Below are 14,675 nucleotides of genomic sequence, written 5' to 3'. Positions count from 1 at the left end.
CACACACACACACACACACACACACACACACACACACACACACACACACACACACACACACACACACACACACACACACACACACACACACGTTACTAGGGCTCTACTCATCTTAATCCTATTAAATGATAAACATGAGCTAAGGGAAGCTGGTTATGTCACAAAAGAATGAGGTTCACCTGCTACTGCCCCCCAAAGTATGTAAACAAAGAGAGAGGAGGTTGTAAAATGGTCACACAGGGTCATGTGTGGCACTCTAATGATCCTTAACAACGTGTGTTTTGAGTCCTCGCTTAACACCGTTAGTTCCCCCTTAAGATCGCCTCATTACAGAGCGTAATTATACAATATCTTTCCAAATTTGACTAAATCAAATCTGATGGCTCAATCGACAGTGACTTCTATTTTTGTAGCGTGACATCATTGTGTTGCATACGAACCAGGATGGAGTCATGGTAACATGCACAGCTGGACCCGATTCCTCACATTAAAGGGGACATATTATACCACCAGGTGTGAGTGTGATTAGCCATTACAAGCCGTTTTGAAAATGTGCCTCGTCTGAGATCACACAGAAATCAAGTTGGCGTGTCCACCTCGATGTGTGACGGATAGATGAGCACCGTTTGCTACAGTCCACTGGGTAGGCTGGTGGACTGATCTATCCAGCACACGTCTAGGTGGACACGCCCACTTGTGAAGTCAGAAGAGGCTCATTTACAAATCGGCTTGTAACGGCTAATCACACTCATACCTGGTGGTATAATATGTCCCCTTTAACATGCACAGCTGGACCCGATTCTATGCATTAATGGTCCAACCAAATGTTCCCTGGTGAAGCTTTACTTCTCCAGGATTGGCTCCACTTACATGCGGTAAGGGGGACCACACCGAGCCACGCAAAGGCCACCAGGGTGTAGTGGAACCAGTAGCGGATGGCCGTGCCCACGCTGGTCAGCAGCCCAGCACAGATGTCCTGGACGGGCAACCGGGAAGGCATGTCCGGAGAGTAAACTGAGGAGAGAGAGAGGGGGAGAGAGAGAGAGGGGAGGGGGAGAGGGAGAGAGGGAGATATTGAGAGAGAGAGAGAGAGAGGGAGATATTGAGAGAGAGATATTGAGAGAGAGAGAGAGAATTTTAACCAGATATACAGACAGTATTTAATTGCCTATGAAGTGAGGTGCTGTGCTGAAATAACATGGAAAATACAATAGCATTGGCATCTCTATGACTGAACATCATAAAACATCTGGCCACAGCTGGTCTTATACAGATGTTTTACCAGTATGATGACAATACATCTGTCTTAAAAAAAAGTATATACACACATATGTATGTTGTATGTATTATGTCGATTTCTGTGGACATAATATATAGTTTCTTTATTTATTTTTTATTTAGAAAAAAAATTACATATTCAAGTCCATAATCCATCCACAACTTACTTGGGGTGAAAGCAAATCTGTGCTTGCATAATTCACAATACTCCTTCCGGCTGTGTTTGAGCCACTGGACCAAGCTGGAAAAAGATTACACATGTACGATTTAGAACAAGTTACAAAATTCCTGACAGATTCCGACCTGACTGTTTTCGTTTTTAGACTGCCTTCTACAGTCTTTAGACTGCCTTCTACAGTCCTCTACAATCACACAACACAGGATCCCTAACATGGGCTTCTCCAAGCAACAGACAAAGATATGCAAGGAATTGACCTTTCAGTTACACTTCGCTGGTCTGTATCCATTAATGCATCACTCTGAAGACACAGTTTATTGTTTCCAAGGAACTGGATAAACATAAATGGATTATCCCAGATCTCCCATCACACAACCATATATAAATAAGACCAGACGGACTGGACTTTAGAGGGCAGTGGAAATGGTCAACAGGTGTAGTTGACATGTTCCAAAGCGAAAAAAAGGGCACTATAGGAGTAAGTTAGCAACAGATTCAATGCAGTAAACCATGTGAATATGTGGTTTCACATGATATGATATTGCAGTGGAGGTATGCTAGCACAAGAGAGCTCATTCTCTTTAGTTATTCTAGAAATCTAGCCTTAAGACAGTGAGGCAGCTGTGTTTTAACATAGCCAACAGGTGGGGATTACAAGCTTGATGGTGTAAGGCCCTGATTATTACCCAAACATAGGGCTGGGCGATTAATTAAATTTAGATCGTGATTTTGATTTTGGCGTGAAACGATCACCAAACTAATGTAATCGAGTTTAAACTGTTTTTTTTTTTTTAGATTTTTTTATTTTATTTTTTACATTATTTTCTATTTGACCATTTTGTGTATTTCTTTAGGAGGAAATTTCAAAGTTCTAATTTACAAAGAGTTCTCAAAAATAATTGTTTGAACAATCGAGATTTCAATATTGACCAAAATAATCGTGATTAGGATTTTTTCCCATAATCGAGCAGCCCTACCCAAACATACTGGCTGGGGACTAAAGAGAGGCCAGTTATGGCAGCATGAATCATTTCAACACATCCTTTATCTGTAGTAAGTAGTAACCGACCCACAGAGATGGGGAGGGGGACACTAGCTCGTCTCTTCTCTGCGGGAGGGGGGGGGGCGAGGTGGTTGATTACTGCAGGTCAACAATTTGCTACAGAACAATCCAGGCCTGGCTTTGGCCTCAGCGTCTGTTTGCATTCAGCGCCAGTTGAACAGTTCACACAAAGGATAGAGGAGGACACAGCATAACCAGAAGGACGACAAGTCAAACACAGCATGACACTGCCTTTCCCCCGGGTTAGACATAAATGCACCCGATATGAAAGAAAAACTAAAGCAAAGCCGACTCCAACACACGCATACAAACTAATTTGTTTTAATAACTTGTTATAGCTAACTGTTAAAGACATATTCATAAATATAGGCCTAGAGGGTAAAATAAATAGTGATCAGTTGTAGAATTTTCCCAAACGAATCCATCCAACTACAAAAGAAATAACATGGTGGTTGGGAAATATTGTCTTAAGATTGTCAGTAGGGAGTGTTGTGTAAAGTACGACACTTACAGCTCTAATTAGAAAAGAGATCAGGAAACGGAATAGAGAATAAGACCTTTATTAAGATCTTGAAGAAAGAAATACGAGTTCAGTGCTGGCCTGCACTCGCTCCTCGCTGGCCTCGGTCTGTGATTCCTCCCATCAGCTCCCAGCCAGGGCTGTTATCAAACAAGGCCAATACGTGATCTCACCGTCTACCCACTGCTGTTATTTCCCTTCTGCTCACTTTAATCACAACTCGGTTTGTCATGTTTTGGTGGCAACCCTTTCACCCGGTTTCCCTGATCCTTCAACCTTGCATCCCTTATCCATCCCTTCCACAACATGTCCTCACCAACAGGTCTCGACCTCATCAGAAGAGTGACATTGTACAAGGAATTGTTGTATAATACTGGTGGCACAGAGCATCTGATGATCTCTTTAAGAAGCCAGGGTTTTTCCACGCTTATCTCAGCTCCTACAGCATACAAGGCCAGATGTTAACCATAATCCTTCAAGAATGATATAGGACTAGTCTCCCACAGAGGGGAAATCCCCGTCCCTTCTTACCATTCCTGGTGTATGAACTTAATACTCCCGGTGCAGACACAGGGGTGGTAGAGGGGCTTGTCCTGCGTCCCTTCAGACCGGCACACACGACAGATGTCCGCTGCAAGGATGCAAGGTGTCAGAGTTAAAGACAGTAGTGGAGACGAGAAGGTCAGAGAGGGACAGTGTGGTCATCAGAGCGGTCTAAATCAATTGTAATAGCATGTCATTACAACTATATTTGAATACATGTAATCCGCCAATGCAAGCTTGTACAGTACAAGACTCATAACCATCAGCATCCCAATGCACTCTGGCTCTTCCTGTCCAGTAATGTCACTCAGTAATGCCACCGTCCTCTCAAGACGTCTGTGCTGACTGTGTTTGGTTAATACAAAACAAAAGACAACATTTCTAATGTAGTGTCACTCAGTGTAACAGACTATACTTTGCACTAAATATGTCCCTGCACTGTTTACGTTTGCACTCCCACTGCTGCACATACTCCTCCACCATAGCACCTTATCATCATGGTCAATGCATCATAGAATCTGTCTTTATCAGGCCTAGTAATCACTCTACATGCCCTGTACTCCTTACCCTTTAATTGTATGTACCTGTGAGTGTTTTAGATTCAATTGATGTGTGTGTGTGTGTGTGTGTGTGTGTGTGTGTGTGTGTGTGTGTGTGTGTGTGTGTGTGTATGCTACTGGATGCATAAAATTTCCCTATGGGATGAATAAAGTATCTATCTATCTATATATCTATCTATCTATCTATCTACTCATCACGGTTCACTGGCTACAACCAGCAGCCCTGTGGGCTGGATTCCATTATTTACCTTCCTCCGCTGTGTCCATTTTATTTGGAATGCAGCCGCCGGGACAGCGTCGTCTTCACCAGGGTCCTCTACTGGGGATCCATCCGCGACACATGTAATAACAACAATAATCACGTCTAGCTATGATAACAATAATCACGTCAAGCTCTGGGGGCCACAGAGAAACGGATGACAGTCCTAAAATGGTGTCCACAGAAATTAAATATCAGCGCTGGCTCTTAGGTGACGTTACGTCCGATCGCTGTCACCGTAGGGAATCACACCCGCGGCGAGTTATAGCTGTTTAATGGCAGGTTTATATCTTTAGGTTTGGATATTCACGTTGCGTTGTATTAGTCCAGAAATAGGATCAAATTGGAAGAGAAAACAGCTAGCCTGTTCACCTCGCCTAGCTTAGCCCAGTTAGCGACGCGTATGTTTTTTTACGACAGTGCGACGCGATTTACGGCAACAAACTTCCGTCACTGTATAACTCCGATATTCAGAATAGATATGTACATTTGATTAATAAATCGTGCAATTTCGAAAAAATATATAAAAACAGACAGAATTGATAAAGAAGTAGAATAAAAAATAATGTTTTTATATTAACGCTTTATATTAACACTAGCGACAATAGTTTATAACTATGAACAGACGGTCAATGGCGACACCTGGTGGCGGAAACAGCTCCAGCATGTGTCCTGCCAAACATTGAACAAAGTATGCGTTCCACGAACAACTTAAAAAACTAAACATTTTGACACAATAGGGTAATTTCTTTGCCCAAAAGTTCATGACCTGAACATTGTATTATTGTGAGAATAACATATTTGAAACGAAAACTAAACAATAATGCACCATTATTTACTCGTTCGGTCACATTTCTCCCCGTATAATTCACGTGTAGCATTATGAATGTGTTTTCTGTACATTATATGTGTATTTTGGGATTGAATCCATGCCAATTGGCAGGAGAAGTGGACGGCGCCGTGGCTTAGATGGTTAAAGCGCCTGTCTAGTAAACAGGAGATCCTGGGTTCGAATCCCAGCGGTGCCTTTTGAGGGGGCACAGTTGGGCAGAGAACCAGACTCCTGTTCATTGTAAAAAAGAAAAAGCTCATGTTTCTCACAATCTGATTGGTTTTGTACGTCATCAGGGGCGTTCAACAACCAAATCCTGGGAAACACTTTCTCCGGACGGCTCTGGTTCCTCTAGTACGGATCGTTGTTGTTTCTGCTTCTCCTTCTCACGTAAAGGTCGGTAGCGACAAGCGACAACTCCTGCAGTATATCTGCGTCAACTAGATTTGGTACTAATCAAAGAGGTTGATACGTCTCATCTACTGCTAGATCTTCTATGATCACTGCTCGCACTTTAGCATGCAGCCTTATGTCTGTAGCCTATATTTATTTATGTTGCGTAGTTTCTATTACGTATATATGTCTACCTGTTAAAGAGAGGCAACACCTGCCGGAGTCAAATTCCTTATAACATATGTGTGCATACTTGGCCAATAAATTCTGATTCTGGTAAGTCACGTGTGGTGCCGTGCGGAGCAGTGCCGTGGGGTAAAGGTGCATTTAACCGCTGGGTCATGTTACCAGCTCTTTCCCAATCACACGGTCCCCGGTTCAGAGCCAAGCAGAACCCTGCCTGCACATTCTCGGTTTCTCTGTGTCATGCTCCGTCTTTTTCTCCCTGTGCTTATTTTTGCATTTGTGCATCACAACCCGTTTAAAAAATAGGCTTATCTATTAAAATCGTAATTTTATTTAATATTTATTTTATTAAATATTTCAGATGGCGAACGAAGCAAAGCCGTGCCCGTGTGATATTGGTGACCGGATGGATTATGGTGGACTTGGGCAAGAGGTTCAAATAGAGCACATCAAGTCCTACGTGGTGAAGCCGTCTTCTGGCTCTGACAAGGCCGTGATTGTCGTTCATGACATCTATGGATGGCAATTGCCTAATACCAGATATATGGCCGATATGTTGGCGGAAAATGGATACATGTATGAACACTACCTTTCTAATAAGCATATTCATAGAAATAAACATGAAATCCAGAGTTAATTACGAGATGGTATGATTTACTGGGCACGTTTGTTCATTTGCTTTACCTTATAGTGCGGTTTGTCCGGATTTCTATGTCGGGAAGGATCCTTGGAGCCCAACAAGTGACTGGTCAAAGTTCCAGGAATGGTGTGAGGATAAAAAGCCTACCGGCATAAACAGGTGGCCCTACCAGCATACTTTAATTCATCCGGTTTTTGAGTGTACTTTATCAATAACATTGGTGCATGGATGAATGGAAACATCTGTTAATTGTATGCTGATGTTATCATCACATTCCATTAAAACACAACATCTCTAGCAATGTTAATGAGAAAAGAAAGATCATACAATGAAGTGAAACCATGTAATAACCATTAGTAGTTTGATTCGGCTCCCATATCACAAGACTGGATCTCAGAGACTAAAGCAGTGACTGTGGCCCTTGGTTCCCGCTCCAGAGAGGTGGAGGCTGTCTTTAGGTTCCTGAAGGAGCAGTGTGGGGTCCGCCTCATTGGGTCGGTGGGCTTCTGTTGGGGAGGTGTCGCCGTGCATCACCTGGCCCTGAACTACCCTGACATTACAGCTGGGGTCTCTGTCTACGGTAAGGGCTCACTGTAAACTACCGTATCCAGACATTACAGCTGGGGCCATCGTCTACGGTAAGGGCTCACAGTACACTACCGTATCCAGACATTACAGCTGGGGCCACCGTCTACGGTAAGGGCTCACAGTAAACTACCGTATCCAGACATTACAGCTGGGGCCACCGTCTACGGTAAGAGCTCACAGTAAACTACCGTATCCAGACATTACAGCTGGGGCCACCGTCTACGGTAAGGGCTCACAGTAAACTACCGTATCCAGACATTACAGCTGGGGCCACCGTCTACGGTAAGGGCTCACAGTTAACTACCGTATCCAGACATTACAGCTGGGGCCACCGTCTACGGTAAGGGCTCACAGTAAACTACCGTATCCAGACATTACAGCTGGGGCCACCGTCTACGGTAAGGGCTCACAGTTAACTATCGTAGCCTAGATCCACAATGCGCACTGAAAACAAGGTGCCACGCTACAGTTAGCGGTTAACGGCCCTAATGTGTTATTAAGTATGTTGTGCTCTGATGCTGACAGGTATCATAAAGGAAAGGGAAGACTGCTTTGACCTGAAGAGCCCTGTTCTGTTCATCTTTGCGGAGAAGGACGAGGTTGTACCACTTGAACAGGTTGGTTCAATCTCTTTTTTTCAGTTTTGCCGGCCATATTTCCCTCTGTGTGCGTGGATTAATGCCTCAATCTTCCCCAGGTCGGTGTTCTTCAGGCTAGACTGAAGGAGAAATGCAGCGTGGACCACCAGGTGAAGATCTTTCCGGACCAGACTCATGGGTTTGTCCACCGGAAGAGGGAAGACATTAACCCCTCGGATAGACCGCACATTCTGGAGGCCCGGTTGGACATGCTCAACTGGCTCCAAAAGTACATGTAGTAGGGATGTAAAATGGTCCTCATTTATATAGCGCTTTCCAAAGCGCTTTACAGTGTTGACTGACATTCACCCATTCATGCACACATTCACACACCGACGGCGGAGTCAACCACGCAGGGCGACAGCCAGCTCGTCAGGAGCAATTAGGGTGAGGCGTCTTGCTCAGGGACACCACGACACTCAGCTAGGAGGAGCCGGGGATCGAACCAGCAACCTTGCGGTTACCAGCCAACCTACTTCCTGAGCTAATGCCGTCCAGTGCTGGGATGTCACAATACCAGAAATTTAGTAGTCGATACCAATACCAGTGAAATTACACGATTCTCGATACCCAATTCAATACCATGGTTGTAAAGTATTTGGTTACTTATAATAAAAGATGTCCACACATGGGTTCACTTCAGGTAGACGTCCGCTCATGCGTCCATCACGTAATGACGTAACCGAGTACGTCATTTACATATGATCATACAAATCTATTACAATGGTAAAAAACAAAAACAATAAATCTGATGTACTTCAACATCAGAGATGTATAGTAACAAAGTAGAACTACTTCACTACTGTACTTAAGTACTAAAATGCTGTATCTGTACTTTACTGGAGTATTATTTTTTTCTCCTACTTCACTACATATTTTGGATGAGTTTAATACTTTTACTCCAATACATTTTTCATGTGCTGAATCGTTACTCGTTACAATTGTAAAAATGTTATCCCATTGATTTATGTTGGAAGACTCATTGCTCGTTGGCCGGAAACGGAAAGGGGGGCTGTTTACGTTTGGTTGTAGTCTTTTCGTTCAGTGGGGTATTCCACAAAGCCGGTTTTATCACTTACCCAGCTAAATTAACCCAGGGTTAGCGGCAACCCTAGGTTTTCCGTTCCAAAATGAACACGGTATGTAAGTTGCTATAGAAACATATGCTCTCAATCAAACCTGGTCGGAGCAGGTTTTGCGCAGGTTAAGATCAGGAAGATAACGGTTTTGCTCAGGGTACGGCTCACGGTTTTATCGCAGCTGTTACGTGTTCACAATGGCATGCCCTTTTGACGAGAGGCCTGTTGATATCGGAGTGCAAATTATTCGTGCAATTCACAGAGAGATTAGACCACGGCTCGACATATTGTCCTTTCCGGATGACTTTTTGCTGGAGAGATATCGTTTTTCACGTGATTCTTTGATATATTTAAATAGCCTTCTCCAACCCTACATTGCAAATGTTACCAATCGTGGATCTGCCCTCAGTTCACTACAAACAATTTGCATAGCTTTCCGTTTTATTGCGACGGGTAGCTTTTTGTACAGTGAGTGGGAGATGCTGAGCACATAGGCAAACCTACCGTCTGCCGCTCAGTGCGTAAAGTCTGTCTTGCGCTGAAGCGGTTGTTGCGTAACTTCATCGTATTTCCAGGCCATAAACCCACGAGACGCATTAAAATGGAGTTTCACCAACTTGCAGGTCAGCATTATCTTCCCAAATGGCACCGAAATTATCCTTGTTGACTTTTCATCTGGGTGTTATATTTCAGGATTTCCTAATGTAATTGGGTGCATTGATGGCACACAAGTGTCCATAACGGCCCCATCTATAAATTAGGCTGATTATGTGAACAGGAAAGGCTATCACAGTATAAATGTTCAGGTAGGTATACGCAGCCTATATTGGCTATTTCCAATATCTCCATGGTGGTTTGTTAATCGCTGTCGATCTGGAGATATATATATATATATATATATATATATATATATATATATATATATATATATATATATATATATATATATATCATTATGATATGTGATGCTTCCCACATGATCACGAATGTAGAGGCAAAATGGCCTGTTTCGGTCCAGGATGTATCGTGAATCCAATTTGAGCAATACATTTCAACAGGGTGCGTTGCATTATAGGCTTTATGGTTTGTGTGGTTGAAAGCCGTGACACTCCTTTACCAGTTGGCCTGAAATACTCGACTTGATTCGGAGGACTCACCTGCCTCAGCCATTTTTCATATCAAAGCAGTGAAGGGGGGGGGGGGAAGAGAGAGAAGAAAGAGGATAGCAGATTAACCAGCAGGGCGCGCACAGCGCACAGACTTGTGCGGAGGTGAACTTAGAGTGAGCCGTTTGGAGAACAAAAATAAATAGGCGGTCGACTGACCGCTGCACTAGTCTCAATGTGCTACGACCAACAACTCCAAGGACCGAGCTGGTGGTCTGATCACGTGCCAAGTGCATGATGCCTGTAGTGCTAATGCGAACTCACCGACGAGAAACTGTGTCAATTTCCAATGGATAGTGTATCCCAGGGGTCCAAACGCCGGCCATAGGCCCGGTCAGGAATCTAGCTAAGATCTGAATGGCCCGGTGGTTGGGGACCGCTGGTGTAGCCTATCTATGGGCAATTAAAATGCATGAAAAGGCCATGCTGTATGGATAACGCGAACACATTGGGTACCTACATCTAATAGAAAAGTATTAATCGAACCGCAGGCCTTGACTAGGCTAGTCTACATAAAAAAGACGTGTGCAACTAGCCTAGCTAAACACCGAATTGTGTTCTCATTAAACAACTTGCGATGCGAGAGTCCTGGTTGCACAACGATAATAAAAAATTAATTGAACAAATGAATGATATAGTTGGTTGCATGGTTGAAACTTTTGAACAACTCTTTGATTATGTTTTCATGTCGAAATGAAGTCACGTCGCGACTCGACGTCTACTGGACTTGCACGTTAAATGTTTTAACCACTAACGTTAACCTACAGTTTAACTTCATAACAACAATTCTCTGCAATAAAACCTATTTAACTCCTCATTACATGTGAATGAGGCTTACTGACCGACATGATGGACTTTCAGTCTTCCTTCTTGTTCTCAACCGCAACAGGTATGCACAATATGATTGTGGGCGGGGCTGGACCTTTCTGGGCGGGGCTTGACGTCTAGCTCCACCTCCCCGCAGGCCGTAGCCGGTACCTTCTCCAGCCGTTACCTTCTCGTCGCACTCGCTGCAGCTGCAGTTGGCATCTTCCGTGTTCCTTTGGCATTTAACGGCCGACTACAACACTTGTAAATGTATATACTGCCTGTGTCACGTCCGGAGGAATTGCATCCCCGGTACCTACGGTAGCCTACTAGAAAAACGAGTACCGTCACGTTTTTAGAATTGTAGCATCGACTTGGTAAGTGTCGGTTCTCGTGACATCCCTAAACTTCTTGTTTACTCAAATGTAACGGGTAATGGGTAAGAAATGCTGCTGGGACGGTTTGACACAGTAGGGATGTTGGCAATACATTCCCCACATGGTTATTTCATTATTAGTGACTGGTTATTAGTGACTTACAAGGCACAATCATGCATGTCAAGTTAGCGATTGAGATGTCATTCATGCCTGGATGGCAGATTAACTGCATTATCAAAGTACATGAAACATTCGTTTTGCTGGACTGGTATAATTTATTTGCCATATCCTGATCTTGCACTCACTCCTTTTTGAAGGATCAACCCTTATATGTTGAATAGTGTTTTCCCAATTATTTCATTTAAAAACAATGAGATGTAGGCCTACCAATAATCACCAAAAAACGGAAATAATAAAATTACTTTGACAACAGTATTTTACATTGAATGATTAATAGCCGTAGGCTACGCAGTGTGGTATGAAGACGAGGAAGTAGCGGAGACAGTTCTAGACATAGACATCTTATAAGATGTCTATGGTTCTATCTAGAGCATCTTGGAACGGGAATGTGAGATCACCATGGCAACAAATTGAATCAAGACGCAGATGAGACTTTAATCTTTTTTTAATGACAAATATCCAGTATTCAAGGCATCTGTAAACCAACTGCTCACGAACATCATTAAGACTTTTTTTTTTGCGCCTGAGGAACACAAAAAGCAAAAGGAGAGAGCCTGGCCATCAGAACACAACATTAGTCCAATAAAGGCAAACACCTTCCAGTTTCCAAATACTGTTGTTTTTAAATAAAACAGAAGCAAATCTACCTGAAGTCAAAACGATCGCAGTAGTAGTAGTAGTAGTAGTCTAGGCATCCGTTTGTCAGAAAAGTGAGGTGTACAGTTGGAATGAATTAATGCCAGTGTTTTAATTGTGGATATGAATTGTAGCGTAGAGTTCCGGGCAAACACCTCATCATCGAGTAACGCCCAAATCCTCAGGAAAGTATGATTGTATTATTAACTGTTGTGGTGTCATATAGGGGTCAATAGCATTAGCCTCAAGTCACCTGGCAGCCATCTTATGCACCTTGGTCATCAAAACGTCAGCTGGCTGGGGGATGCCCCTCTGCACTCCAGCTGGGGGACCATCTGGGTGGGGGACCAGCGGGGTGGGGGACCAGCTGGGTGGGGGTACACCCCTCCACACTCCGGTCCCCCACCCCGCTGGCATTCAGAGCCAAGATGGCCACCGGCTGAATAAGGCCCATTTCGAGTCCTCCCATGCAGGTATTGGAGCGTTGCTCGATACAGTAAAGAAAAAAAAAGACCTGCTTCTCATCCTCAGACGTTATCTATTGCAGCTTGACCCATTTGTGTTTGTATCTATTCCTATCATTTTCTTTTCCAGTTGTTTTACCGATGACTGAACTGTTGAGAGGGTGGTGAAAAAGGAGAACCACTCAAAAAGCTAGAAAAAGGATGAAATGATCTAGAAACATAAAATAAAACATATTCCAATATGCAATATGGAATGGAAAGTATTTCTCTGCATTATTTTCTGTGTTGCCTCCTCAACCCCAAAGTCACTGCAGAACCAGGAGGTCGGGATTTAAATACTAAAGGCTGGTGTGGTGCCCTGCTCAAGCTGCAATATACAAGGGTTAAGGATGGAGAAGTGTCAGAGCAGGACCCCCCCCAGGACACGACCGTACACCTTCTCTGGGACACAACTGTGACATATCCATTTGTGCGGTTCTTGGCAGAATATTGTACAATTTTCCTGGAAAGTGTGTACTTCCCGAGGCTCCCCGTGTTATTAACGGTTCAATCGAGCAGAGTCGTTTTTGGAGACCAATAAAAGAAAATAAGATGGCATTCTGGGAATTGTAGCAACATGATGGAGTTCTCTTAAGAAAAAGGTTCATTCAAATTAAAACAGTTGATTAACACATCCCCTTGCTATTTAAATATTGGTCAGGCACCATGAAACAAAATAATGTTGCTTCTGTCGTTTCTTTTTTTTGTTCTTTTTATCCGTTTTTATGTTTCCATTTTAAAGACTACATTGTTACAGGTTAGTTCATAAATAGGCTTCTAACTATGAGCTGTATAGTTAGCTTAAAATATTTACACGAGCACAGGAATATGTAATTTGAGGTACTACTTCTTAAAGATAACCCTAAGATTAAACATAATTTGGCATTAGTCACACACACACACACACACACACACACACACACACTTTCAAACTACAATGAAACGTGGTAAAGGTTAGGTCGGTAATGGTTTAATCACTGCACAATCTTTCCTTGAAATGAAAAACGGTTTTGGTTCAACAGACTTGAGTTAAATGTGCATGAACATTGTAAAATTGTAGGTCAGCAAAATTGAAGAGCAAAAAGAGAGCAAAGACCAGTCATTTCAATAAGGGCTACGTTGTGCTTCTTGTTTGTTTTAATGGTTATCACCTTACACCCGATTTATAGGCACAACAATGAGATCTGAACCAGGTGTGTACTGGATCGTTTTTTGCGATAAACTGGGGCTGAAGTGGTTTTTATGAGTGGAAAGCTGTGCAGTGATTATATTACACATTTACCGCATTGCCAACTCTTCACTGTTCAATAGTATAACTCCTAACAGAAACATTCGTTGGCCTTCCTAAACAATCTTAATTCTGTCCACTGGAGGGACAGCAACACCCATGAATGGAATTGTTGCCATCCGATGATCGTTTGATAAAGGGCCTTCATCAGTTACATGCTCACTGCTCTAATTTATTAAAGCCTAAAACGACTACTAAATAAGTACTATGTACATCTGATGACGAGTAAGATGCCATTAGAATACAAAGCCTAAGTTATGAATATGTTTGATGATTTCCTTGATGATTGATTGCAATTGATCACAATAACATCAATAAAAAAAAATAGGAAATAATATCTGGGCCTGATTCATTAAAAACACAGCAGTACCCAAAAACTACAGTACTTATGTCCAAAAGTAACGATTCTCCTACTGACGCATATGGTTCCAATTGTGTATCTTATGCATACATGTATATGTCACGTCTGTAAGACAAGTAGTTTAAGCACATAAGACGGGTTATTGTACTGCTCTTCCCTTTTTTTTGCTTTTAACGAAGAGTAGACAGGATGCTTTAGCGGGAAATAAAAGCCACTTCTGTTGACCAGGAACAGGAGACGTGAACACAGCGCTAGATGCTACCACTGGATAAGAAATCCCTGGGCACTCAATTTAAGATGAAATAACAAACATTTTTCTGTGAAAGAATGAGCAAGCACACGTCCCCTTGTCTGAGAAGATGCGAATGGCTCTTGGTGTGGTTAGCTAGCCCGGTAGCTACCGCGCCCAGACTGGCGGCTACAGAGCATAGATATAGATCTATGGCTATAGAGCATAGATATAGATCTATGGCTACAGAGCATAGATATAGATCTATGGCTACAGAGCATAGATATAGATCTATGGCTACAGAGCATAGATATAGATCTATGGCTACAGAGCATAGCTCTATATCTATGGTTACAGAGCATAGATCTATA

The 14,675-nt window shown here is 42.8% G+C and overlaps 2 protein-coding genes and 1 non-coding gene across 3 annotated transcripts; 2 read left to right on the top strand and 1 right to left on the bottom strand.

The window, feature by feature from the left end:
- Positions 1 to 676: 676 nt before the first annotated feature.
- Positions 677 to 4,786, bottom strand: LOC311355473 (E3 ubiquitin-protein ligase MARCHF6-like; the record flags this gene model as incomplete). The annotated part of the gene is made up of 5 exons (XM_084475228.1): positions 4,391 to 4,786; positions 3,571 to 3,670; positions 1,446 to 1,519; positions 871 to 1,014; positions 677 to 693 (listed from the first exon to the last, which is right to left on the bottom strand). The coding sequence occupies exons 1-5, from the start codon at positions 4,407 to 4,409 to the stop codon at positions 677 to 679; spliced, it is 354 nt and encodes a 117-aa protein (XP_084331354.1). The 5' UTR covers positions 4,410 to 4,786.
- Positions 4,787 to 5,355: 569 nt separating this feature from the next.
- AC3HAE_025808 (transfer RNA threonine (anticodon AGU)) lies at positions 5,356 to 5,429 on the top strand. Its single transcript has one exon. It is a non-coding gene; the product is annotated as a tRNA-Thr (tRNA).
- A 100-nt stretch (positions 5,430 to 5,529) lies between these two features.
- Positions 5,530 to 8,312, top strand: cmbl (carboxymethylenebutenolidase homolog (Pseudomonas)). The gene is made up of 6 exons (XM_084475704.1): positions 5,530 to 5,629; positions 6,174 to 6,388; positions 6,504 to 6,611; positions 6,890 to 7,032; positions 7,566 to 7,657; positions 7,738 to 8,312. Exons 2-6 carry the CDS (start codon positions 6,174 to 6,176, stop codon positions 7,915 to 7,917), a joined length of 738 nt encoding a protein of 245 aa, XP_084331830.1. The 5' UTR covers positions 5,530 to 5,629; the 3' UTR covers positions 7,918 to 8,312.
- Positions 8,313 to 14,675: the final 6,363 nt, after the last annotated feature.

This window comes from Micromesistius poutassou (assembly GCF_964030765.1).
Source record: "Micromesistius poutassou genome assembly, chromosome: 11".
Taxonomy (NCBI): domain Eukaryota; kingdom Metazoa; phylum Chordata; class Actinopteri; order Gadiformes; family Gadidae; genus Micromesistius; species Micromesistius poutassou.
Note: the sequence above shows the minus strand (reverse complement) of the source record. Positions and strands in the feature narration are given on the sequence as shown.

What these genes read in the sequence shown, in the direction of transcription:
- cmbl (XM_084475704.1), top strand. Translation starts at nt 6,174, where the DNA reads ATGGCGAACGAAGCAAAGCCGTGCCCGTGTGATATTGGTGACCGGATG. An exon ending in TTGGCGGAAAATGGATACAT is followed by an intron (nt 6,389 to 6,503) that starts GTATGAACACTA and finishes TTTACCTTATAG; the next exon opens with TGCGGTTTGTCCGGATTTCT. An exon ending in AGGTTGTACCACTTGAACAG is followed by an intron (nt 7,658 to 7,737) that starts GTTGGTTCAATC and finishes AATCTTCCCCAG; the next exon opens with GTCGGTGTTCTTCAGGCTAG.